General features: G+C 43.9%; 1 protein-coding gene across 1 annotated transcript; it reads left to right on the top strand.

Moving 5' to 3' along the window:
• Positions 1-11: 11 nt before the first annotated feature.
• Positions 12-27,990, top strand: SH3YL1 (SH3 and SYLF domain containing 1). Its single transcript, XM_081189200.1, has 10 exons — positions 12-159; positions 6,410-6,520; positions 7,413-7,526; positions 10,193-10,257; positions 14,797-14,909; positions 16,769-16,897; positions 18,412-18,571; positions 19,214-19,274; positions 20,220-20,276; positions 27,205-27,990. Coding segments are annotated over exons 1-10 (1,008 nt in total). The 5' UTR covers positions 12-158; the 3' UTR covers positions 27,402-27,990.

The following is a 27,990-nucleotide window of genomic DNA, read 5'->3' as shown; positions in this document are numbered from 1 at the left end:
AGGTGAGCAGCAGCAGCTGCTGCTGCCTCTTACAAGGCGGGGTCTTTGGAGTGGAACGCAGGGATAGTTTCTGTCGCGAGTGGTTGGCTGCATTGCTGTAGATACTCCCGAGGCTTTCCCAAGCCAGGGGTGGGAGTGGATGGTACCTTCCTGGAAGCAGTAAGTATGTTTGCTTGGTGTGGATATGAGGGAGGTGGGAATTTGGAAGGTGGTGGGGGAGAGAGGAAATTGAGTTTTTGGAAAAAGTCTTGCCCATATTTATTCCCCAAGGTTCCCTAGTTCTTCCCTGTCTAGTTCTATAAGTCCAGGTTTTCCCCCCACATGAGGGGCTTGCAAATCTTTAAAAGAGTGGCTGGGGAAACCTAGCCAGATGCACGGGGTATAAATAATAAATCATTATTTAAAAAGAGTGAAACAAGTCCACTGATAAATTAATAGGACTGTCCTAGTGTAAGTCACTTTTAGAATCACAGACTCGGAGTCCGGTTCTTGTTTTATGTTTGTTTTATGTTTCTTGTTCAGTCAAAAGATGATTGTAATGTGTAATGGTATATTTATATGGAATATAGTCCCATATATATATATATATATATATATATATACACACACACACACACACACAGGAAGTGGTCCAGAAATCCCAGTCAGGTGGGCAGGGTACTGGATTATTATTATCATAATAATAAATAGGTGCAAACTAGCCAAAATCCCCATTTATGTTGTATTAACATGTGTGTTATTATAGTCCTATTTTTATTCCCAGTTAGATGGGTGGGTTACAAATAATGTTGTTGTTGTTGTTGTTGTTGGACTGAATAGGTGCAAACTAGCCAAAATCCCCACTTATGTTGTATTAATGTGTGTTATTATATTCCTATTTCTATTCCAAGTCAGATGGGTGGGGTACAATTATTATTATTATTATTATTATTATTATTATTATTATTATTATTGGACACCTCTGCAACGGCCTCTTGGTGAATAGGAGGGACTGCTGGTCTCCTCGCACCTTTGTTACCGATGTAGATCTTTATTCTTCTGCTCGTTCCTGATGGGTAGATCTTCACTCACCCCTTCTTCCCTGGTGGAGGGTGCTGTTTTGTGGCTCTCTCAGGTGCCAAAACGTCTTGGGGCAGGCCTGATTCCAGCATCCCATTCTCTCAGTGGCCAGCCCCTAAGACATAAACACAGGACCTCGGTCGCAAAAACCAGCGTGGACACATTATACGAAGAATAATAGGACATTAGATAATGAGACAGTAGCATCTCTCCACTTGCCACACTTCCTTCTATTGACATGGCAGATGGTCTGACAATTAGTGGCTAGCAGAAGCTAATGGAGGGTTAAATCACTGCTACAATAAAGTCATGAATTTCTCCATCTGCTGTGACCAGCTATAGGTTTTTTTTTTTGCCAGTGACAAAAGAGTTTGCCATGGTGTCAAAAGTAACCAGGAAATCCAATCCAAAGGAAGTATTCTAAATCACTGTGCCTGCACTCACTTATTTTCCTGTGCATGTACCTTGGGACCTAGAAGGGTGATGGTGAAGAACTGTTGCTTGGCGAATTTTGGTAATTGTTGTTCTTGGCTGTTAGTTTTAAAAAATTTAATAAAAATCAATTTATCCTAAGTATCCATCATAAACCTACAAAAGCCAACACGTCTAGCTGTGGTCAATGTTCTCTCCTTTTCTCTGAAATCTGTGGCTTTGATATTGCAATTCAGAATGTTTCAATGTAAGCCTCTCTTGGAGGCTTTTTGGCTAAAGAGCAGGGCACAAATGGAATAAGTGAGTAAGTATTGCAGAGTGGTTTACAAACTTTGTTGAGAAGACAGGCTATGCCCTCAAACTCTCAGTCTAAGAGAGCAGAGGGAATGTAATAATGTTGACTCCATTGATTAAACTGAAATGTGTGTATTCTGAATACAAATAAGGGCTTTTGCATGTGAAATCCTATTGGCAACACTTGCATCAGTTGCCCTCCCAAAGTATGATATGCAGCCTACAAGGTTAAGAGAACTAAAAGCAGTCAGATATGACATTTCTCATGTCCTTGTTTTCTGCAGAGTAGGTCACTTATATCTTCACTACTTGCTAAAATGCCTGTGATCTGTTTTCAGATAAAGCTAACCTTGAGTTGGAGTATCATGCAAAGATTTGTTCTGAGGTGCTTGTCTCGTTTTTCCTGACAGGACAGGACAGGACAGGAAACATACTACCTGGGCTTTTTAAATGTTAGTATGCTGTTTTATAATGCTAAAGTTGTATTTCCGCATTCATTTCCCCTTAAATAGGGAGGCCATGCAATTTTATTTATTTATTTCATAAAATATATTTATACTGTATCTTGGTTGTAGAAGAAAACCTCAAAGCAGTTAACAAAAAACAGCTGGAACTGCAGTTTTTAAAATAATCGAGCTCAAAACAAGCCTTCTCACCACCATCTACTCTTGTCTGACAGAATGCCTGGTTATAATAATTATTGATAATTGTGTAATGTATTTTATTTTGTTTGTGTATTTTGTTTTGTAATGGTTTCAGCTACACCTAATAATATTTGTATCCATACTAGGCAGTCCATGCAACAAGACCCAAAATAGGCTCTGGTATCTTATTTTACTCTATAGAACCAAGATATAACTAATAAGCATCTTACTTTGCATTTACAGAACTAAATTAGTGATAGCAAACTACAGTGGTACCTCGGGTTAAGTACTTAATTCGTTCTGGAGGTCTGTACTTAACCCGAAACTCTTCTTAACCTGAAGCACCACTTTAGCTAATGGGGCCTCCTACTGCTGTCGTGCCGTGGGAGCCGGATTTCTGTTCTCATCCTGAAGCAAAGTTCTTAACCTGAAGCACTATTTCTGAGTCTGTAACCTGAAGCGTATGTAACCTGAAGTGTATGTAACCTGAGGTACCACTGTATTCGAAACCTCTAAATACAAACCTCTTCATAGCTTGGATCTCACAAGTATGGGACATCATTCTTAGAGACAAATTAACGATATACAAAAGGGGCATTGCATCCAAAACAAAACTAAAACCCCAGACACTTTCTATAAAGCATGGTGTGCCTTTATTGGCTTGGTAAAATCGGTTGATCATTGTTTCCGTATGTTATATCACATGCAACACTATAGAGCAACACCTTTAGTTGACTGCCTATGTTGGAACAAAAGTGACTGCAGTCTTTAGCTGGTATATATTTTTCTCACTTACCAAGCTCTGCATTCCGCCTTGATAACTGTTTAGCAAATCGATAAAAAGCAATTTAAGAAGAGAAAGCGTATTTTACCAAGTCAGGCCTTTGGCTTTGTCTAACTCAGTATTGTCTACACTGACTAGCAACAGTTGTCAAGGGTTTCAGGAAAGGTCCCCCCCCCCCCAGTTTACCTGGAGATACCAGAAGCTAGGACCACAGCTGTCCTCTGTTGCATATGTGGACACCTGACTGCTACAAAAACATTGTCTGAAAGCTTGAATTACATGAAAGTTTCATGCTTCTTAGCATTGCTTTCCTTTTTGGTTTTGCTTCTCCAAAATATTGCAGTCATCTAATATCTCTGTATCTATGCAGCCACTTTAAAAGAGGTAAATTCAAGCAAATATTTTCATTCTCCTCTTCTGCTCAGCTGCTGTCATATTATTTTACCCTTTAGCTTTCATTCAGCAAGATTATCCTGCTTAGGGGGAGGATGGGGAGTTCAGTCTGTGCGTACTTAGAGGCTCATTTCAAGCTGTTTCAAATATGAAGGTAATTTGCCATGAGATTCATAAAATCCTTCTGATAATGTTTTGTCATTTGGGCTGAAATCCTGTACCCACTTACCTAGGAGCAAGCCCCACTGAACTTAATGTGACTTTTTCTGAGTAGTTGTAGGTAGGATTGTTAGATTCCCTAAGGACTTGCCAGGGCTGCATTTCATTACTGTTTTGCCTCTATATATCACTTTGTGTGTCCAATGATAAGGTTGCACCGTTCCCATAGCAAACATAAAACTGAACTTATAACAACTGATTAAAACGTGCCTTTTGTGTACCTTGTAGGTGATGTTTTAAAAAGGCGGGTATTTACTCAGTACAGTGGTACCTCGGGTCAAGAACTTAATTTGTTCTGGAGGTCTGTTCTTAACCTGAAACTGTTCTTAACCTGAAGACCACTTTAGCTAATGGGGCCTCCTGCTGCCGCTGCGCCGCTGCTTCATGATTTCTGTTCTCATCCTGAAGCAAAGTTCTTAAACCGAGGTAATATTTCTGGGTTAGCGGAGTCTGTAACCTGAAGCGTATGTAACCCGAGGTACCACTGTACTATGATTGTGGCGTTGTACAGTTTGAAAGTATAATTGGAAATGTAATTAAACTCTGATAACCATGAGCAGCCAGATTTCCAACAACCATCTTGATGGTGCGTGCGCTCTCTCTATTGCTGATAAGAAAGTTTTGCAAGTCAGGTTTGTTGCACTGGGGTATAAATTCTTTCCACCCGCTGTGTTCATGTTTTTGTGCAAGACTTCTTGATGACACCCTCCTTCTTCATGAACAAAAGAAGGGAGACCTCAGAGGTACTCGAAGGATAACGTGATTGGCACAGTGCGTTCACAAGACTATCTTCCACCCAATCCTTGCTCCAGATTTAGTTGTACTGAGCAATTTCATTGGAGGGAGTTTTCTCCATTCTTGATATCTCATGCTCTCCTATCTTTCTGGCTCCTTATTTTGGACACAGCTGACCTTGTATCTAATAGCTGTTTGTATATTAATTTTGAGAAATATTTCACCTGAGAAATTATGAGCAGATTAGTTTTGCCTTCTGTTATCTTACTGGGTGGATCTTTGTTAACTCATAATATCTTACACAGTATTTGTTTATGGATTGATTACTCCATTGTATAGGGTTGGCAGTGTTTTGAGTTTCTCATTTGGATCTAAGTCAGAGGAGTTTAAAAATTCCCCAACTATTTCACATTCTGTGACTGCAATCCTATGCTCAACAGGGCTTCTGTTAATACTTGAAAAATCTTTACCAGCTCTCATGTGCACTGCCTGTATTATCCTGCTACCATCAGTCATTCCTTTTAACTTCTCTTGAGGACTAAAACTAAGACAGATGTTTGTGTTGTATTGATGACAAACTATTCTCTGTGAGGTCACCTCTTTCTCTTCAAATCCCTCCTGCAAAACCTGCCACCTTGGTGAAGTCTTCGTTGCAATCTGCTCTTGCATTAGTGAGACTAAAACTAAGCCTTAAATGCATGCAACTTCATGATAGCACACTCTTCCCCTGTGGCCTCTCTGCTGTGTATCTTGTTAGATTGTAAGCTCCTCAAGAAATACTCCTGTCCTTTCCTATTCTGCAAGCGCAATACACAATGATGGCACTGTGTCAAATGAATAAAGTTTCTGCAACCATTCCTTAGGTGAAAAGTATTTCAAGGCTACGCCAAAAAATCTAATGGTTCTGCCACCTAAGCTATTCACATATTTACTTTTGCTCCTCAGTAACCTTTAACAACTCAGTAATACAGATAAAATGTTTTAGCCTTTATAGCTCAGCCTAAGTGCCCATGCTTTTAAGTGGCTTAATGTTTAATAATACTTAGGTCCAGTGTGGGTGGATGAATGGAATGTAAACAATTTGGCTACTGACAATAGGTTTTGTGCTCCATAGGCATCATGGTTTACATTTTTATTCTTGTGACAGCAATGAAGGACAGGTATTTACAAAGCATTTCAAGAGGACCCAAAAGAATATGATTTTTTCCCCCCTTGGGCTAATGGAGATTGCAGTGGAACCTTATTTATGTAAACCATCTTGATATACAGTGAGAGCCTCTACTTTGCAGAGATATTCAACCAACACAGCACTGTTAGTCAGAATTCTAATTACAGACTTCAAGCTTCTTTTAGAAACCTGCCTGTTTTCCTGTTCTGTCATATGCTTGACTCACGTAGGGTTCAATGTCATCATTCTTGAATCAGCTGTGGCATAATCACTCCAAAGCCATCAGCTAGTAAGTCCCTTTGCTGGAACTTATCTGCATTTTAACGTTGCCTGCTGCAGCTCTGGGTTGCTCATTGGTGGAATGAAATTGGATCAATTTTTTATTTAGCTTGACACACGCTTCAGAGCTACTGGTGAAAGAATGTGTCATTTCTCCATAGGCTCAATACTCAAAAATAGCAAATTGTACTGTGGAATGATTCTCCACCGTCATGTCTTTATGCTGATAATGGAGGAGATAGTGGTAGCATTATATGGTGTTACTAAGCAAGACATTTGTACCAGATTGTTAGGGATGCAACAAATGTTACCAGCTCTTGGAACTAACAGATGATTCTTACCCCCTTTTGAAATATTCATGTTTTGTTTACAATACTCCTTTATATTTCCCCTCCTTTTCAGTGAATAACCCTATACCTTCCAATTTGAAGTCAGAAGCAAAGAAGGCAGCTAAGATTTTAAGAGAATTTACAGAAATCACTTCTAGAAATGGCCCTGACAAGATCATACCTGGTTAGTAAAAGAGAGTTTTTCATCTTGTTGATCACAACTTCAGTTTGTTTGTTCTTTCTAGAGCTAAGTTTCCCCTCTAGTCTTGTCTTTGTGAGTTCACCTGATTAAAGGCCTGGGATCTGCATTTGGTAACATGAAATGGATTGTGTGCAGATTTTTTTCTTTTTTAAAGCCCCTGTTACATTTTGCAATCCCAGCTTTCTATAATCTGTTTCCCGGAAAGAAGCTGGTATCGCAGTCTAGGAAAAAGCAGTGGTCCAAGGCATGTCCTGCAAATTCATTTGCAATGTACAGTCGTACCTTGCACACCCTGAACACGCTGAAACGCAGATGTTTTGGCTCCCGAATGCCGCAAACCCGGAAGTGATTGTTCGGTTTGCGAACGTTCATTTGGAACCTGAACGTCCGACAGGGCTTCCTGCAGCCAATCAGAAACAGCGATTTGGTTTTCGAACATTTTGGTCCCCGTAAAATGCCAGTTAAATGGCAATCTGGTTATTCCTTTCCTGCCTCTCTGCTTTTAGTAATCAGCGTCACACACAGAAGGGCAAGCTTCAAAACTAACTTGCCCATTGGTCCCAGATTTGAAAGTGAAACTAAAGTCTGTCCCTCACACTTCATTGACTTCCTTGATCAAGAGTATCAAAGCAAAATTTTGCCTCAAAGTGTCAAGTCTCTGCATAATAGCTTAATTAAATGAAACAAGCTCTCCCCCCTAATTCGGAGTGGTTAGGGTTGCCATATGTCCAGGAAATCCTGGACATGTCCTCTTTTTGGTGGCTCAACAACTTTTTCTTTTTTTGCCCAGATTTTTACCTCTGGAAATACAGCAACCCTAGTATTGGTTCTTTTGCCTCCATAATATCTAACTGTTTAATTTCATTATTTGCAGCCCATGTAATTGCCAAAGCAAAAGGTCTTGCAGTCTTGTCTGTAATCAAAGCTGGGTTTTTGGTAACAGCTCGAGGAGGCAGTGGGATCGTTCTGGCTCGCCTCCCTAACGGAAGTAAGTTTGCCCTTTCCTCCTTTTAAAGCAGTCCAAGTGCTTCTGCATGCAAAGAGAGATGCCGAGAGTTTTTCAAGCTTCAACAGGGCCTGCATGTCCATTGGGATGAAATTGTGAGCTATTATGAATTGGGCGTATCTGGCAACTACCCTCCCAGCTGAATGTAGAGGATGTTGAGTCTTAGGCCCCCATCACAAATTTCACTGCTTTGAAGTATGTGTCTGTTCATCTGATTATCTGGCTGAGTATATTTATGCATTATAAAAATGGGAAGATAGGGGGTAGGCAGAGAAGGTTAGATCATTCTATCAGGGTTTATTCAGTTGTACAAAAAGAAATCAATCTCATGATGTCCAGGAGCATAATAGTGAAGTTAAAGTACAGAACTGGGTGCTATTCCCTAGACCAGATTTTCCAACCTGATGCCCTCCAGAGATTACTGGAGTCTTAACACACATCTCACTTGCCTCCTTCCAATCAGCACAGTTCGTAGAGCATGTGTCTCTTAATTTCAGGGTCAAGTTCAATGCCCACATTGGGCAAAATATCCCTGCATTACAGGGGGTTGGACTAGATGACCCTTGTGGTCCCTTCCAGCTCTATGATTCTATCTGTTTAGCCCTATTGGCCAGTTGTCAGGGATAGTGGGAGCTGTAGCCTTAGCAACATAGTACGGGCACCAGGTTGGAAAAGGCTTCTCTGGTCAACAAGCACCTTGACACCCATTCACACAAAGAATCCTCCAGCAAATCAGTTTGTGTGAAGGCTCTTGTTGAAAACAAAAATCCTAAAACTGAGACAGAATTGTCTTGCTGGTGGAGGCATGTTTCAAAGGCACATATCTGTGTCCTTTTGCTGGCAGGCACTGAGCGCTTCCGTAATCTCCGAAGAATAGCTCGCAAACAAATGTTCCCTTTGTCTTGAGTTTATACGTGGTCATAAAAAGCAGTTTGCTGTTTTGAAAACACTGCGGATTACATAATGGGAGCATTCCTGTACATGAGAGTCCTGTTCGGTTAGTTCCAGTGACTAAAAATGAGCAGCTCCATGTTTCTTTTAGAAGAAGTACATTAACCTGAGGCTCTCCAGATGATAGGCTTCGGTTCCCAGGTCACATAAGCTGTGGTGAGAGAGGATAGGAGTTGTAATCTAACAACATCTAGAGGGTCTACAAGTTCCCTCTTCCTGTAATAGATGCCTTGTGACATCCTTGGAACTGTCTTAAGAACATAAGAAGTTCCTACTGGATCAAACCAATGGCTCATCTAGTCCAGCTAGGGCCGGCCCGCCCATGAGGCAAGGCGAGGCAATTGCCTCAGGAGGCAGGATGCCAAGGGGAGTAGGAATGCATCACCTGTTGCCGCAGTTGCAGCGACATCTGTGGTGCTCTCCTTTGAGGCCAGATCTGCTCTGTCATTGGCAGCCCAAATGCCACCTCTGCAACGGCCTCTTGGTGAATAGGAGAGGCTGCTGCTCTCCTCCCACCCTTGTTCCCAATTTAGATCTTTATTCCTCTCCTCGCTCTTGATGGGTAGATCTTCACTCACCCCTTCTTCCCTGGTGGAGGGTGCTGTTTTGTGGCCCACAGAGCCCAGGACTTGCTGATCAGAAGGTCGCGGTTCGAATCCCCGCTCAGTCCCTGCTCCTGTCAACCTAGCAGTTCGAAAGCACATCAGAGTGCAAGTAGATAAATAGGCACCACTCCGGCGGGAAGGTGCACTGCTTTGGTTCGCCAGAAGCGGCTTAGTCATGCTGGCCACATGACCCGAAAGCTGTACGCCGGCTCCCTCTGCCAATAAAGCGAGATGAGCGCCGCAACCCCAGAGTCGGTCACGACTGGACCTAATGGTCAGGGGTCCCTTTACCCTTTACCAGGTGCCAAAATGTCTTGGGGCAGGCCTGAGTCCAGCATCCCATTCTCTCAGTGGCCAGCCCCTAAGACATAAACACAGGACCTCAGTCGCAAAAACCAGCGTGGACACATTTTATGAAGAATAATAGGACATTAGATAATGAGACAGTAGCGTCTCTCGACTTGCCACACTTCCTTCTATTGACGCGGCAGATAGTCTGACAATTAGTGGCTGGCAGAAGCTAATGGAGGGTTTGAAAGGAATTTAGTTCCTGTTAAGATTCCCAAACAATTGTTTGTGGCTTGTTTATTTTTCAGTGGTGTATGTAGCACATGATGTGGCTTGCCTTACTCAAGCCTTCTAAATTTTACCAAAACTGTCTGGATTTTGTAGTTTCTCCAGCTGTGCATGAGATTCAAAACTGGGAGCAAAATAAAACATTTTGAAGAACAGCTTCCAGCTTTCCTTGGCACACTTTGACATAGACATTTGTATCATGCTTTTCAAAACGACCTACGTATTGTATTACATACATATTTTGTTTGAACGTGCAGTCTTTCATTTGCAAGTCAGTATTGGAACAAAAAATTCAGCGTTGTAGAAATGCCTGAACTGTATGAAGCGATTTCCTTCGAAGTTCTTTTTCTTTGTGAATAAAGTGTTGCAGAATGGCATTGGATTATTTGCAAATGAACTTCAAATGCGCGAATCTAATACAGCGGCATCCTCTTTCCCTGTTGCACCTGCCTATCTCGTTCAGTTCTAAAGTAAAATGCTCTGCATGTTCACAGTGTGTCTCTGTTTCTCTTCTAGTCTGGTCAGCTCCATCTGCCATCGGGATAGCTGGCCTTGGTGGTGGATTTGAAATCGGAATCGAGGTAAGTTAATGCTGCAATGTTTAGTTAGTTGGTTAGAAAACACGCACACACATTTTGATTGACTCCTAAAACCATGTCTCTAATTAATTGGGCAGAGTTTTTAAATTATGATGATATACGTAGTAAAAATTACAGATGAGGATCCTGTGTGTGGAAAGGGGCAGAATGGTTCTATTTTACGACAGTGCCTGCTGCAGCAGTTCTATTTATCACACAGTAACACAGAGAGCATGTCTTCCTCCTGTAGGACTATTTTTCCCCTCTTGCATGCAAACTTAGGCAGATTTGGTACGTGATTGACTAAAACTCATATACAGTGGTACCTTTGGTTGAGGACACGATCCGTTCCGATCCGTTAGCACCCCGAAAAGTCTGTAACCAGAGCGGCACTTCTGCGCATGTGCGAAGTGCTATAGAGTGCTTCTGTGCATGCACAAACTGCACAGAACGCTTCTGCGCATGTGCAAACAGCTCAGAACATTTCTGTGTGTGAGCGGCGAAACCCGGAAGTAAACACTTCTGGGTTTGCCGCATTCTTAGCCCGAAAAAACACAACATGAAGCGTTCGCAAGAAGAGGTATGACTGTATGGTTCAATAAGATTTTCTTTATATTGGGCGAGAGTTCTTTTTAAAGCATTCATATTTGCATTCACATTTATGATACAGTCGTACCTTGGTTTTCAAACAGCCTAGTTCTCGAACGTTTTGGCTCCCGAATGCCGCAACCCTGGAAGTGACTGTTCTGGTTTGCAAACTATTTTTGGAAACCAAACGTCCTGCAGCCAATCAGAAGCCGCGCTTTGGTTTCTGAACGTTTTAATTAGACTTTCGGAACAGATTCCGTTCGACTTCCAAGGTTTGACTGTACAGTGGTGCCCCACAAGACGAATGCTTCGCAAGATGAAAAACCCGCTAGACGAAAGGGTTTTCCGTTTTTCGATGCGCTTCGCAAGACGAATTTCCCTATAGGCTTGCTTCGCAAGACGAAAACGTCTTGCAAGTCTTGCGATTTTTTTTGCTTCCCACCCCTTTTTCTAAGCCGCTAAGCCTTTAATAGTTGCTAAACCGCTAATAGCGCTAATCCGCTAATCCGCTAATAGGGTTGCTTCGCAAGACGAAAAAACCGCTAGACGAAGAGACTCGCGGAACGGATTATTTTCGTCTTGCGAGGCACCACTGTACTTCTTTATGGTAGCTAGACTGCAAGAGGCTCTGTTGTAGTCAGGAATGGAGATCCCATGTACTTCCAGATGATGCTGGATTTGCAACCTGTATCAGTTTCAGCTAGCATAACCAATGCTTAGGAATGATTGGAGTTGTAGCCCGAATAGCTCTATTGGTTAGAGCATGGTGCTAATAATCCCCAGGTTACAAGTTTGATCGCCATATGGGGACAGCTGCTTGTTCCTCCATTGCAGGGGGTTGGACTGGATGATTCTCAGGGTCCCTTCCAACTCTCCAATCTACGATTCTGTGAACATCTACAGCAGTGTTTCCCAAACTTGGGTCTCCAGCTGGGGCTACAGTTCCCACCCACCCCTCACCACTGGTCTTGCTAGCTAGGGGTGATGGGAGTTGTAGTCCAAAAACAGCTCAAGACCTTAGTTGGGAAACACTGAGCTAGAGAGTCAAAGTCCTATGATATGGTAACTTAGCAGGGACATTTGTATCCTATCCTGTGTCTTTCAAGTGTTAGAACTTGCTTGCCTATCTTGTACATTCATTTGCCAAACCAAAGCACAGCTATAATGCTTTCCCTTGAGAATTACGTCCAGAGAGGAAACTTGAACAGGAAGCATGCCATTTGTTTGCTTTTCTGTAAAGTAAGTAAAGCGCTGCCCACTCCTGATGATGGATAACTGGCATGGCTACAGAGCCCTGAGATGCTGCCAGCGAGTGTTGTATAACCTTGATCTCTTCTGTGCATGCTTTGTTGACTGCCAACCAGTTCTTGCCCAAGCAGGTAAAAAAAAAAAAAAAACTAGAGCAGAGGGTTGTGCAGCTAAATCCTACTTGGAGTAGACCTGTTGAAAATAATGAACCCAAGTCCACTAACTTCAGTGGGTCTACTCTGAATAGTACTAGTGGTGAATACTGCCCGTTGTCGCTAGCCAAAAGAAATCTAAGCAAAACCCTGGTGGTGTGGTTGGTGTAGTAGCTGATCCATTCTTGCAGCTGCCCATTCTGTTGAAAGCTACTTCAACTTGGAAGGAAGTTGGAAGCAGCTGCCATGTGAGGGTGCAGCCCCAGAAGTCAAACTGGAAAGCCAGCTTCCTTCCTCCCACCTACTTGTCTATGAGTTGGGAGCAATGCAGCTACCTGTGTTGTACAGCAGGCATAACTAGGGCAAAACAATTGTCACTTGGACGTCCAATTACACTTCACCAAGGACTGGCCCAATGATCGTGGTCTGGATTGTCACCCTCCCCGGTAACGTGAAATGATGAAATGTCAAGAAGCTTGTGTGGAGAGTTTTCTCAGCCTAATGTTCTCCCTGCCCCCAGTGGCAGAGCAAGCCAATTTGGCGCCTGGGGCAGCACGAGTGTCCAGGGGCAGGACCAGCTGCCTGCAGGGCAGGGCCAGTCGGGGTATGACGCTTTGCGAGGCCTCTGCGGAGTCTGCCTGCCTCCTCCCACTCAGCCGCCCTACAGCTGAGGGGGATGCGGTGGGCAGATTGTTTGGAGCAAAGCGGAGTCTGCGGATGCCCAAGCCCCCTCATCACTCCCAGGAGAGATGTGTGGCTCAGGCGAGCTGCAGGCCCCACAGTGACTGCCGCCCGGCATTTTGTCACCCCCCTCAGTAGTGACACCCGGAGCGGCCCGCCTCTACTGCACCCCCTTCCTCCGCCCCTGCTCCCCATCCCACCCCAAAATAATTACATCCTGATTTTCTTTCATTCTACAGCAAGTCACCCTGGTTGCTTCCCTTCACTCAAACAAATGCTACATTTCTTAGGCATTGTTTGAAAACAGTGCGCTCAATTCAGTTCTGGTTGTGCCAACACGAGTCAAGGTGACAAAGGGATGCTTTCAGAACGAACATCTGTATTCCAGTTCTTTCCTAAGGGCTTGTTTACATTTTTGCTCCTTCTGAGATGACAGCTACTTAACTCCCTTCAGTCTCCCATATGATCAAGGGGTTTATCAAGCTAAATGAGGGGAAGAGCACTTAAAAAAACCCAAAAAAACTTATGCATAGTAGCTCAAGTGTGGTTCACCCACACCCAAGTTTGGGGGCTTGAGCATGACTTGAAAGCAATTTATCCAGATCCCACTGGTTTTTGCAGCAGCAAAAAAGAAGGAGGAGGGGTGGAGTATACCCAGTTTGATCATTTGATGAGCAGTGGCTGGGCAATAACTCCCCGCTCATGAGCTGATCTGTTTGGATAGCTCAGAAGAGGGTGACTGTGGTGCCCTGTGTACACATGCAAGAGTGTATTAAACAGTTGCCTATTTAAAATAAAGAGCGGGTGGCGCTGTGGGTTAAACCACAGAGCCTAGGGCTTGCCGATCGGAAGGTCGGCGGTTCGAATCCCCGCGATCGGGTGAGCTCCCATTGCTCAGTCCCTGCTCCTGCCAACCTAGCAGTTCAAAAGCACACCAAAGTACTCATGGAACTTTGAAATGTGAGGCATAGCCCTAATGGCTTTAGCCCAAACGTAGCAGAGTTTTCCTGCACAGCGAAGAAGCTAGTTGAGGTGGAAATGACTAGTCAGCTAGACTCAGAATAACTATTTACAGGATTTATTAAAAGGGGGGAAAAAACCAGCAGAGTTTCTGCATACAAAACAAAGCAAATAAAACCTTTCTTTCTCTCTCTTAACCATACACAGCACTCCTACTCCTTCAACACACCTAACCCACCAAACTGTGCTAGCATTCCTAGATAACAGAGTTGAGTGCTGGTCGTTAACCAATCTGTAAATGGTTTCTAGGTCAAGCAGACCTTGGCTTTCTTCCAAGAGTAAATTGACACTGCCTTGAGTTAATTGTGTGAAGCCAGAATCTGCAAGTTTTCATGAGAATCAATTAACAGAAACTGAACAAGTACAAGTAGATAAATAGGTACCGCTCCGGCGGGAAGGTAAACGGCGTTTCCGTGCATTGCTCTGGTTCGCCAGAAGTGGCTTAGTCATGGTGGCCACATGACCCGGAAGCTTTACGCTGGCTCCCTCGGCCAGTAAAGCGAGATGAGTGCCGCAACCCCAGAGTCGGCCACGACTGGACCTAACGGTCAGGGGTCCCTTTACCTTTTATCTTTATTTAAAATAAAAGTCAACCAATGGGGTGATGGGCAACCTGCAGGCTGTCCTTCCACCTCTTTCAGTGTGCTCTGGTCAGACAAATAAATAGCTACCTTCAGTTCTTGTTCCCCAGGATAGACATTCACCAGGATTACTAAATTTGTTGGTTCAGCTTGTAGTCTTTCGATGGGGCCTCTTTTTCTATGTTATCCTGCTTGTAGGCAAATGAAACAATTTGAGTTCTTTCCTTCTGGAAATAGATTCAACATTCTGCTTTTTAATTTTCTCTCTCCAGGTGTCAGACCTTGTGGTAATACTGAACCATGAGAGAGCTGTTGAAGCTTTTGCAAAAGGTGGCAATCTTACTCTGGGAGGAAATTTTACAGTAGCAATTGGGCCTTTGGGGAGGTGAGTGTCACTGAAATGCTAAAGGATACTGAGCTCTCAAAAGCTGTTACCGTACAGCTTTATTTTCCGTAAGCTGAAAACGGTGTTATTGATCCTCCAATAAGAGTGGAGTTGAGGGAAAGCCTCGAGGGACTTGTTCTAGTTCATGGTGCCTTGAGGAGTCAGCTGTCTGAATGTTTGTTTCCTCATATCAAAACCAGTCTCTGGAGACCGCCTACTGGCAGAGTGGCAGGAAGATTTTAGCAGGGCTTTTGTTAACACAAAACATCAGCACGTCAGGAACAGCACTAAGCGCTCCTGACAATAATGGGTGCTGTGCAAGGAAGCCTTTGGGCCAGATCCTGTAGATTGTTGCTTTCCACCCACTTATGTGACTCATGTCTCTGATTTCCACTTCCTTTCTCTCCCTTTAGTTCCAAAAAAAAGAGAATTCAAAGGGATACATGGGCACGCTTTCTCTAGGGTGGAGTTTCCCAAACCTGGACCTCCGGCTGTTTTGGGGACTACAATTCCCATCATCCCTGACCACTGGGCCTGCTAGTTTAGGGATGATGGGAGTTGTAGTCCCAAAACAGCTGGAGATCCTTCAGGTCTTTCTTCCCTGGCTCCTAAGCAAAGAGAGGGGACGCGCACTCTGTTTAGCAAGAGTTGTTTCATGGGGATTGCACTGTTTTGCAGAATCCCTAAAGATTCTTAATAGCACTACGTGGTTTATTCTTATATAGAGTAGTTGACTTACTATTACCACCAAGGAGTGGGGCACCACTGGCAGTTCTGCCAGCCTTATTCAAAAGAGGGAAAATGTGGAAATGCAAACACACACACACACACACACACACACACACACACACACGAACTCAAGTAGTGGTGAAATGTGGAAACGTATCCCAAGCTGAGAACAGATCATGAGATGAGATAGCTCAGATAGAGGATGAGACTCTCAGTCTCAGTTCAAGCCCTATGTTGGGCAAAAAGATTCCTGCATTGCAGGGAGTTGGACTGGATTACCCACGTGGTCCCTTCCAACTCTCCCAAGTCTACGATTCTGTGGTTATAGGAGGAATTCTATGTTGCACTAAGGCAATTGTTCCATTGGAGCAATCATTTCAGCTTGGCAGACAGAACAGTTGCCTCTCTCTCCCTTCCAGCTCCGCCCTAATAATAATAATAATAATAATAATAATAATAATAATTTATTTATATCCTGCCCTCCCCAGCCAGAGCTGGGCTCAGAGCAGCTAACAACAATAAAAGAAACACAGCATTCTAAAATCAATTCAAAATCAAATGGCAACCACTGAGCCAGAGTTCTAAGAGGATCACCAAAGGAGGGGGTCAGACTGTGCCTTGGCCAAAGGCCTGGTGGAACAGCTCTGTCTTGCAGGCCCTGCGGAAAGATGTCAAGTCCCGCAGGGCCCTAGTCTCTTGTGACAGAGCGTTCCACCAGATCGGGGCAACAGCCGAAAAAGCCCTGGCTCTGGTTGAGGCCAGCCTAACCTCTCTGTGGCCCGGGACCTCCAAGATGTTTTTGTTTGAAGACTGTAAGGTCTTCCGTGGGACATACCAGGAGAGGCAGTCCCGTAGGTACAAGGATCCTAGGCCGTATAGGGCTTTAAAGGTTAAAACCAGCACCTTAAACCTGATCCTATACTCCACCGGGAGCCAGTGCAGCTGGTATAGCACCGGGTGAATGTGATCCCGTGGCGAGGACCCCATAAGGTCCTCGGGGATTCTCCTGCCCCACCCCCACTCCGAAGAGAAGAGGAAGCCCCATTGCACAAGCGCAAGTCCTCGCACAGGGCTTCCGCTGATGAGACTCCTGAGCTGGATCCCACCCTCTGCTTTTTCCTCCCACTTAGAAATCTCGAAGGTGACGTTGCCTTGAGAAGCTCTGCCGCTGTCTATACGTACTGCAAATCTCGAGGGCTGTTTGCCGGGGTGTCTTTAGAAGGAAGCTGCTTAATTGAAAGGAAGGAGACGAACGGCAAGTAAGTAGCTGGGCAGTTGAGATCATTCTTCTCAAAATTTAGCTCCTGTTGTCAGAACACTGTGACAGGGCAGGGTATACATTTATGAAATAATATAATTGGAGTTGTAGTGGCTAGAGTGTCTGATTGAGACAGGGCAGACCCATGTTCAAATTCCCACCCGTCCAGGGAGCTCGCCCTAACCTTGGGCGGGTCATGATCTCTCTCTAACCTACCACACAAGGTCTTTGTGAGGATAAAATAGAGGGAGGAGGAACTGTGGACTCTCCCGTAAGCTCTTTGGAGTCACAGGCATGCTGTAAATGAAGAAAGAACATAGAACACCTTGTAGAACATAGGAAGGCCCCATCTTCCTCCAGGATTTCAGGCAAGGACGTTTCACACTCAGTCTGGCAAGCAAGAGAATCAAGCACACATTGTCTTCAGAGCATAGAGATAAAAACTGAGCATAGAGATAGCAGCCTATGGCTTTCTAGTTCAGGGCATCCCCTGCTCCTTACTACTATTCCTACAGCTGAAGAGGCAGACACACATTTCTGCATGCATATGTGGGCCAGGAAGAGAGACATAGAGAGTGGGCCTTTTCTGTGGTGGCTCCCCAATTGTGGAATGCTCTCCCCAGAGAGGCTCGCCTGGTGCCATCACTACATGTCTTTAGGCGCCAGGCAAAAACATTCGTCTTTACCCAGGCCTATTATAATCATCTACGGCCTGTGAAAGTGTGGGGGGGGCGTGGCTGTTATTATGATAACTGTTTTATTATTAGGCTGTCTGTCAGTATGTTTCTTACTGTGTTTCTATTAGGTTTTTATCACTGATTTTCTGTAATGTGTTTTAAATGTTGTGCAGTGCCCTCGGTTCTTCTGATAAAAGAGCGTTATATAAATTGAATTAATAATGATAATGATAATAATAATAATAATAATAGATGGGTGTAGTAGATGTGCTTGTGTGTAGAAGGATAGGTGGGGTGGTTCTGTGTCTGTGAAAAAGAGAATTAATGGGTGGAGGGGTGGGAAATGAATGCCCCACCCATTTTTGGCTTTGGCCTCACCTACGTAGGGGACGTGGGTGGCACTGTGGGTTAAACCACAGAGTCTAGGACTTGCGGCGGTTCGAATCCCCGCGACGGGGTGAGCTCCCATTGCTCAGTCCCTGCTCCTGCCAACCTAGCAGTTCGAAAGCACCTCAGAGTGCAAGTAGATAAATAGGTACTGCTCCGGTGGGAAGGTAAACGGCATTTCTGTGGCCTGCTCTGGTTCACCAGAAGCGGCTTAGTCATGCTGGCCACATGACCCGGAAGCTGTACGCCGGCTCCCTCGGCCAATAAAGCAAGATGAGCACCGCAATCCCAGAGTCGGCCACGACTGGACCTAATGGTCAGGGGTCCCTTTACCTTTACTGCTAGTAGGTAGTCCTCAACTTCAAGACGGTTGCCTACCCCTGGTGAGGGTACTGCATGAAATCCCTCTTCTCCTCCTAGCAGGCTAAACATGAAACACATCTTTCCCCAGGTTCTACGGTCGGGACATCCGTGCTAGTGCCATTTTGTACGGTGACATCCCTCCTCCTCCTCTGGCGCAGGACCTCTATGACATCCTCGAGTCTTTCACTCTGCAGTATGAAACTCAGGAGGGGAGAAGCTGGACGGCAGTAACAAGGGAACCCAAGAAGGTGTGGGGCAGGCTCATGCGAAATCTGCTTGGCTCTACAGTGGTACCCCGGGATAAGAACTTAATTTGTTCTGGAGGTCTGTTCTTAACCTGAAACTGTTCTTAACCTGAAGCACCACTTTAGCTAATGGGGCCTCCCGCTGCCGCCACGCGATTTTTTTCTCATCCTGAAGCAAAGTTCTTAATCCGAGGTACTATTTCTGGGTTAGTGGAGTCTGTAACCTGAAGCGTTTGTAACCCGAGGTACCACTGTGTTTCTGAAGAGCCAAGAACAAGGCGCCCTTGCCCTTGCAATAGTGGGGGGCACGGGGGGAGGGCTAAAGGCAAAAAGTGTGGTGGGGGCGGCGGCAATGGAGACAATTCTCGCTATGGCATCCCAGCCACATGCAAGCTGGTGGTTTCTTCACATGCGAGGGGCAATTGCACAGTTCAGGACCACTTTTCCAGCCAGGTGCGGGCATTTGAAGAGCAACGCACAACAATTACAGCACTGCTTTGAGCCAAATGGTTCGGCATATGAGTGCTTCAGTCAACGTGGAAGGTGTGTTTTTTTAAAAAGAAATAGTCTCACAACCTTTGAGTTTCTTGCACTTGTAACAGAAGGTAAAAAATATTGACATCTCTCTTCCCCTTCCCCTGCCAGGTTAACGAGCAACCGTCGAAGCGACAATCACGCAGGACTCCGGCGCAAACCACACCGGAAGGTATTGTATAACTATCAGCTTTATCTTTTTGCAGTAAACCCCCCCCCCCCCGGAAACATTCTGATTTTATGTGCCCTGGGATCTGTTTTTCTCCATAAATTGGTAAGTTTCTTGACTGCCGGCATGAGATGTGTGTGTGATTCTGTGTATGTAGATAAGTCTTGTATAGGTAGGATTTTGCCTTGTTCTTGGGTTGTCTCATTGTTGCATCACCTGCCACCTGTACCTAAAGAGCTCTTCTGTCCATGGCGCATTCCTTGTTTACTTCAAGGAGGGGAGGGTTGGGGAGGCATAGCTGTATATAAAGGGATATACATAGGGGAAAGGGCCACGCTGCTGAACACTGGCACTTCAACTCTGATCTTATGCAGGTCTTCTCAGAGGTACCATATTTTTCCATGTATGAGACAAGCTTTTTTTATATTATAGAAAAATGTTAAAAATGGGTGGTCATCTTATACATGGATAGTGCAGAGGTGAGACGTGTGATTGTTGACAGCCACGAGCAGGAGATTCAGTGGTGATTGGTCGGGTGATTGTTGGCATTGGCAAGGCGTGGTGCTAATTTGCCGCTGCAACGGCAATTGTGCGGATGATTTCTGACTGCATCAAGGCGTGGTAGTGATTGGCTGCTGCAATTTTGCAGTCAATTGGCGAGTGGGCAGACAACTCTGGGCAATCTCCCCCCATTTCCTTAATTTGGGGTCCCCAAAAATTGGGGTCGTCTTATACACGGGTGTGTGTTATACACAGAAAAATACGGTGTTGTTTTCACTATTATTATGATTTTTTTAGTCATTATTTGTTCTCTCTTGGTCTGCTTAATTATGAGTGTCATTTCTGGAAAAAGCAACTATAGCTTCATGATAATCAAACTGAGATTGTTTAAGAAGATATTAAATGGCCATATTAAACTAATAAAATACATTCTGAATTCTTCTGCAGCTGTAAGAACACCGACTAGCCTTTACCCTGAACTTCCCAGCTATTCTGCTGCAGTGGGTGAGTGTTGATATTGTTATAATATCATTCATCATCAATGTCAAAGTAGCATTTGAGAATTCACAAAATCTCTTGATGAGACTGAATCTTGATCCTTAACAATCCAAATTGGGCCACTACTCCTTGAAAGTATGTCTCCTCCTTGAAAGTATGCACGAGTTTCCATCTCTCCTTATTTTGGTTCTGATTTTGGTTCCGATGTTTAGGGAGAAATTAATTTACAGTGTACCTAACATGGCTTGAATAAAGCTTACAAGACTTAGCTTTTGTAGGCCAGCTCCAAGAAACAGGCTAATGTAATGTTGTGTTCACTTCTTGTCGCTGAAAGGTCCTGCATCCAAAAAAAGATAAGTTCTTTGCACTGGGTTTTGTTAGCTCACCGATCAAGCTACACCAAATTAAGCAATCGTGGTTCTTGCTAGTACTTGTTAGGAAGACACTTGAACATTATCCCATTAGTGTTAATGCTCCAAGGGAGATTATCTCCACTTTTGCAGATCTGAGTGAGGAATGGCTGTGTGTGCATGTGCATGGCTAGTTCCCGAATGCCTATACATTCTGATGCAAAACAGGACTTCACCACATGGAACAGGCTCCTACCCTGCAATGGTAATGTGGTAAAGGTAAAGGGACCCCTGACCATTAGATCCAGTCGGGACCGACTCTGGGGTTGCGGTGCTCATCTCGCTTTATTGGCCGAGGGAGCCGGCATACAGCTTCTGGGTCACGTGGCCAGCATGACTAAGCCGCTTCTGGCAAACCAGAGCAGCGCACAGAAATGTCGTTTACCTTCCCACCGGAGTGGTACCTTTTTATCTACTTGCACTTTGACGTGCTTTCAAACTGCTAGGTTGGCAGGAGGAGGGACCGAGCAACGGGAGCTCACCCCGTCGCGGGGATTCGAACTGCCGACCTTCTGATCGGCAAGCCCTAGGCTCTGGTTTAACCCACAGCGCCACCCACGTCCCCATGGTAATGTGGTAGTTTGTCCTAAAACAGAAGAACAAGAAGAGTCTGCTGAAGCAAGCCAATGGCTCATCCTGTTCTCACACCAGATGCCCATGGGATGACCACAAGCAGGGCACTAGCACTCTGCCCACCTCCAATTCCCAGCGACTGGTATTCAGAGACATACTGCCTCTTAGCAGTGAAGGCACAACTTAACTATTGTGGCTAGTAGCCATTGATAGCCTTTTACTGATCCTCTTTTCAAGCCATCCAAAATGGCGCCCATCACTGCCTCCCATGGGACCGAGTTCCATAGTTTGACTGCACACTGCGCAAAAAAAGTACTTTTTAAACTGTCCTTTAATCTTTCAACTTTCAGCTTTGTTGCTGTTCATGAGTTCCAGTGCTGTGAAAGAGCGAGATAAAACTTTTCTCCATTTGCTTTCTTCACGCCGTGCATAATTTGTTATAAATTTCTATCATGTCGCCTCTTACTTGACTTATTTTTTAAAAAGGCCAAATGCTGCAATCTTTCCTCATACCGGAGTTCCTCCACCCCCTTTCCTTTTTAATTTTTTGTTGCCTTTTCCTGAAACTTTCTTAACAGTCTATAACCTTTTTGAGTTGAGGCAAGCAGAACTGTATTCCGAAGGCGATTGCACCATGGATTTGTATACGACATCAGCTTTTCAGTTACTTTCCTAATAGTCCCTAGCATGGAATTTGCTATTTGGGCTGCAGTCATACATGCATGTATACTAGGAATTCTGAACCACTGAACACCATGGGGCCTACTTATGAGTAAACATGGATAAGACTGCATTGCAATGCCTTGCTGCACATAGCATGGCATATCTCGGGAGAAAATTGAAACCATTGATTGTTTTCTCAAGAGACTTCAGAAAAGATTATTGTAGATGGCGAGATAGCACCACTTAGTAGTGAAATGAATATTTGACTATTTCTTTGGTAACAGAAATAATAATGAGCATGCATGTAAACCATTTGCATGTGTAATGGCTGGTTGCTGTTAACTCAAGACTAAAGCAAGACTTGAAGTATTTTTTCTTTTTAAGCAGGGAAGGGAGATGTCTGCAATGGCAGCAAGAGCCTAGGCTGAGTTGCAGTGTGTAATGGTCTCTACAGAGAAACCTTTAGCAGATTATAAACTGTAAAAAGCAGCAAATGAGATCAGGGTTAACTAATGGATATTTGTATGAACAGATCTTTAAGCAAGAGAATAATGTGTTTCTGTAAATTCGTAAGCCATGGTGACGTACGAGACTTTGGAAACATTAGAGTGAATTCTCTCTCCCTTTTAAAAGGTTTAAGGCAGCGTAGTCCTATTTTTGTGGTTCTCTTTCTCTAGTCAGGCTTGTAGCTTACTTCCATCTAAAATAAACATCCATCTAGCAGCTTACCTCCCTCTGTTGTTATAAACTGTCTTAATGCTCATCATTAAACAGGAAATCCCAGGAAACAATTCCTATTTTTGAAATTGCTCTGCTATTATAATATTATTTCTGGCACTTTTGTGCCATCATTTTAAATTGAACTTCTTTTTTTTGGCTTATACTGTCATGAAACGAGCAAAAATAGAGAGAGAGAGAGAGAGAGAGAGAATACTATGTGGAATTCTGATTGTATGGGGGGGACGACTCCATCTCCTGCTGCTGAGCCAGCTGATTACAAAGGCACATAAAGATTGAGGTCAGTGCATGCTAGGACTAGAAAATTGAGGTCTTTGTTTTATGTGTGTTTTGGGTCAATGCCATTTTGTTAAAAACTAACTTGAGTAATAGGCAGCCACTAAGAGTGTCTACCTTTTTAGTATCCTTAACATGGCAACTATGCCATTTTCACAGAGGAAACAAATAATATTTAGTGTACAATGGAGGTTTTTTGGCAGTAATTAAAGGCTGAATTTTTTTTTAAAAAAGTTAAGCCTTCTCCATCCAATAGCACCCCAGGCTTGAGGCAAGGAACAAAGGCATATAATTCATTTTGCTTTTTGGAAAGAACTTGTAAGAAGAATCAATCTGTACAAAATCCAGTTGTATTTAGTTTCTCCAGGCTATAATAGGCACATGGATTTTAAACAGGGCATGTCGTAGGAACAGAGAGAGCCTGGTTTTATAGGGCTAGCTTCTTAACCAAATGAATCGTGCTACCAAAGTAGAAAGCCACTGGGTCTCCTGATGTCAATCTGAAATGTGCCATTGAAAAGCAGACTCAAAGTAGGAGACTCGGATCAGATGCGTGGCAGAGCACACTGCCTTGACAAATGGTGCAAAAAACATCTGTCTCCCCTAATGTCTTCGTTTTCTTCCTCTGCCTTTTTGAGAAACAATCCTAATTTTAGTTTCAAAACTTGATTCTATACCTTGGTATCTAACAGAGTGGTGGATAATTAACTGCCCATAAGCAAACTTTTGCAATCTGGGAGAGTTGGTCTAATAGCCCCTTGTTGCAGGCTATTATTGTGGAGCGAATATCCTGTGGGAGATGATCTGAGCATTATATTACCACCCCTACAACCTTCCCCCCAGCCCTCTGACGGAGGGGGAAAGCGTGATTAGAGATTATGACAGATCGGTTATGGCAGACGCTGTAAGACTTTCCCAGTACAGACAGCAATAAAAAAATGATACTTTTGTATATGAATTGGATTAATAGCCATGGAGTTGCCAGGTCACCGTTGCTGGCCGTTTAAACCTCTCTCCCAACATCTGTTTCATAAGAGGGTAAAGGGAGAGAAATGTGGTCTTTGACAAAGCTTATGTTTTGGGTTTACTATAGGTCACTTCTCAATGTAAGCAGGCTTTATCAGCATTTGTTGTAGTGTTGCGTGTGGCGCAGGAAAATGTCTGTGGCATGCATAGGAGCCTCAGAACACCGTTTTCCCTAAATAATGTTGCATTGCTTGAAACAGAGGCAAAGTGTTCTTACCAAAGCTGGATGAGTAATAATGGATAGAGAAAGGGCACCTCTCACTTCTAGTTCTTGACTCTCACAATCATTTCTTAGTAAATAAATGCATGAAGATGTGTTAAACTGAGCCAATCCATTGTGCAGAGCAAGCCACAAAAATTTAGGCATGTCTCCTAAATAGAAACTGCGGAATGGGTAAATGGCAATGTTGGTGCTTTGAGCCTCTCCCTTAATAATAGATGCCTTTCCCCCCCAAACTAGTTAGTGCGAATTTTGCTTCTTTTGCAACCGAACCCCTTCTCTGCAATGCTTCTCCGTAAGTCATGTGCAATCTTGCCCTACTGCAGAGCTGCATTAAAAGAGTAATCTACACGAGTGTAAGGGTAAAGGTACCCCTGACCGTTAGGTCCAGTCGCAGACGACTCTGGGGTTGCGGCGCTCATCTCGCTCTATAGGTCGAGGGAGCCGGCGTACAGCTTCCAGGTCATGTGGCCAGCATGACTAAGCCACTTCTGGCGAAACCAAAGCAGCGCACAGAAACGCCGTTTACCTTCCCACTGGAGTGGTACCTATTTATCTACTTGCATTTTGAGGTGCTTTCAAACTGTTAGGTGGGCAGGAGCTGGGACTGAACAACGGGAGCTCACCCCGTCACGGGGATTCGAACCGCTGACCTTCTGATCGGCAAGCCCTAGACTCTGTGGTTTAGACCACAGCGCTACCCACAATGGGCAAGCAAATGATGGTGTACGCATCTTTCTTAGGAAACAGTGGGCCTTTAAAGCTCTGGGTAGCTCTCTGTTTTGTAAGTGCAGGGCTCTCTTAGAATTCAGCAGTAGTTGCAAAAACCTGGTAACTATCTCCACCTTTGATGGAAGTGAAGTAAAATATAAAAACTCTCCCCTATGTTGTTTCATGAAGGGGTGTCCATGAATACCTGTGGGATAGTACAGCTGTCTCTCCCCCCCTTTCTCACACACTTGCACATACATGGATGCAAGGAAGCCTGTGTGCCTGCACACAAACGCACCACACAGTTTCCCCAGCTCCGCCCCTGCATGTCTAATGGACATGGTTGAGAACCTGCACAATCATGGTTCCTGGTTGCATGGGAAATTCTCTCTCTGTCTTGGCTCCCACTGCATGAGGAACGTGAACTCAGATGATGGTCGCTCCCCCCCCCCCTTCTCAACCGCTTTAATGCTCACATTGGTGTGGTTGCCTCTGGTTGGGCACTGTGAAAAGAGAGTGCTGGACCTTGGCATCATTCAGCAGGGCTTTTTTGTATGGATCCAAGCCCAGAAATCGGATTTTCCCACAAAGTGCCCAAGGCAGCAAACAGAGCAACAGTCATTTAGGATTGCCACATAACACAACAAGCTGATCTGCTGGGCTTCCCGCTCCTACAAAACTAAGCTACAAGTGGCTTAATGTTGAACGGATAGCCATTTTTGAGCAAGCACCTTGGCCAGTTTCCCAAGATAAAAATTTGCTAGATGTGTTGAAGGCCTTCCCACCCCCCTCCCAGCTCACAGGAACTTTCTCAGTAGCAAACATCTTCCTCCATTCTACATGGATATAGCATAACAAAAACACAAGACAAGATTATCATCAAATGTTTGGTCTACGAGTTTGCTATTAACAGATGAACAGGGCTCAATAGCTTTTTCGTCATTTGAGTGTAGCACTGTAGCACCATCTTGTGTAGATGGAGCATTTTTTAAAATCTTTTTGAAATACAGTTGCAATGTAACAACGTACGTAACAACTACATGGCCTTGTTTCCCACAAACCTTCCTTAAAATACTCTAAAGGCAAACAAATCGTTGTTGGGTATTTTCAAAAGGCTGGAATTCTGCCAACAAGAGTTGTCCAGAGATGCTGCTTTTGTAAATTTCTTAAATATAAACAGATGCCACACACAACCAGCTATAGGTTTACCAACTCTAGTTTGGAACTGAAGGTGCACAATTCTTTGGCTAATTTGCCCTGTAAGTTTGCAGTATTTTATTTAGTTTTTGCCTTCACTCTGGCTTCCTCAACTGTAAGGTAAAATGTGTGTAAGCTCTCATATGAGCGAAATGGGTTGAATATCTTCTCTCCTGCAAGCTGTGAAGAAAACCTCACAGCTTACTTGCACACCAATTAAAAAATATTTTGGTTATGCTTGAGCTGGTAGATAGCTCAGATCTAAGTTCCTGCAGGACATTAGATTTCAGCTTTCTAGTGCTTCAGTGTGGGTTTTTGGGTTGTTGTTTTTTACTGTTTAGCACCTTTTGCCTGCAACACAAGTAGGAACTGCCCAAACCATTCAACGCCAACATTTTCCTCTTTTAGATGTTGAGTCTGCCAATAGGAGGTGCCTTGAATATTTTGTTCACAGGAAGTATTTTGATAGACAAATGTTGCTAGATCTTGAGAATGCAAGAAGAGTCTTATAGTGTTGGTTCAGACCAAAGGTCCCCCTTGCCCAGAAATAGCCAGCCAAATACAAGAAGGGATTGAAGAAAATGGGCCGCCATCCTCTTTTAGTAGTTGTTCAGATAGCAAGTTATGGATTGGTTGCCTATCGCATTCCATGGCCTCTGAACACTTTATCTCTCTCCATCTCTGTAAACTGTATCTGTGTCTTATGCAATATGTATCGGAATTTTACGAAACCCAACAGATCTTGGATGTGTACCTCTAACAACATAGTAAGATCTGTGTAGACCTTCCCCCATATCTTACTCTGTGCCACATTCCCCTTTTCTTCCTCCCCTCAGTTGCTCCAATCTTCAACATATTATACATGCTGAGTAGACCGTCCTTTGTACAATGAAGTTGGACCAGAAGGCTTGGAGTAGAATCATGCATGAAAACGCTTGACTTCCTGTTTAACTCGTAACAGGATTTAGTCTTGAAGTGGTTTGGGGTGATTTATGTTGTACTTTGTGGCAGCTCACTTGTTGTCAAGGCAAGCTGGACTTCAGCACTCTGTGAAATTTATCGTTCAAGATGAAACCCAGGTCCTGAACTGTCGTCTTCTTCTACTTCTTCTGTTTCTTAGGAAACTCAAAGGCCGCCAGTCCTACATTCGTTACAGCGCTATATCCGTTTGAAGGACAGCAGCCAGGCGACTTGACTTTCAACGCGGGCGATAGGATCAAGATCACGACGAAAACAGATTCACAGTTTGATTGGTGGGAAGGAAGTTTGCAAGGCAGGACTGGCATTTTCCCTGCTAATTATGTGACCATGAATTAAAGCACATTCAGGCAGCCTTGCCCTTTTTGTCTTAACTACTTGCTCTTAAATATGCAACAAAAAATTAATACTTACAAATATTTGGCTTGATCCAGTTGTGTGTTGGCCAAAGCAGAGAAATGCCATAGGGAGCCCTGTTTACCTCTCCTTGCCCTTCCCCTCCCAGGTGTACATGCAGATATTGCAGAGAATGAGAGAATTGTGTGTGCCATCTCTGTTGCCCATTGATGCACCTTGGAAGGGCTAGGCTGTGGATAAGGGAGGTGCACATGGGCTTCTCATTCCTTTCAGTGCTTCACTGTCCTGCCTTACCCTCTGGTTCTGTTGAGCCTTATTCAGCTCCTCCTTGTGAGCGGGCGTGTGCCTTCTTTCTGCGGGATCAAGCCCTATATTTTTTACAGATTTTGTTTTTAATTTAATATTTTCAGAAAAATTGTGTTTTAATATTTTTTTTGTAACTTATTTGTAAATGGGTGAAATCATGGAGCCTAATCGCAACGAGCTGCATCAGGGATGCTAGATTGAATGTTGTGTGCTTTGTATTTAACACTTGTCATTAATAATGTCGAATAAAATCTTTAAATAAAAA

This window comes from Podarcis bocagei (genome assembly GCF_964188305.1).
Source record: "Podarcis bocagei genome assembly, chromosome: 3".
NCBI lineage: Eukaryota > Metazoa > Chordata > Lepidosauria > Squamata > Lacertidae > Podarcis > Podarcis bocagei.
Note: the sequence above shows the minus strand (reverse complement) of the source record. Positions and strands in the feature narration are given on the sequence as shown.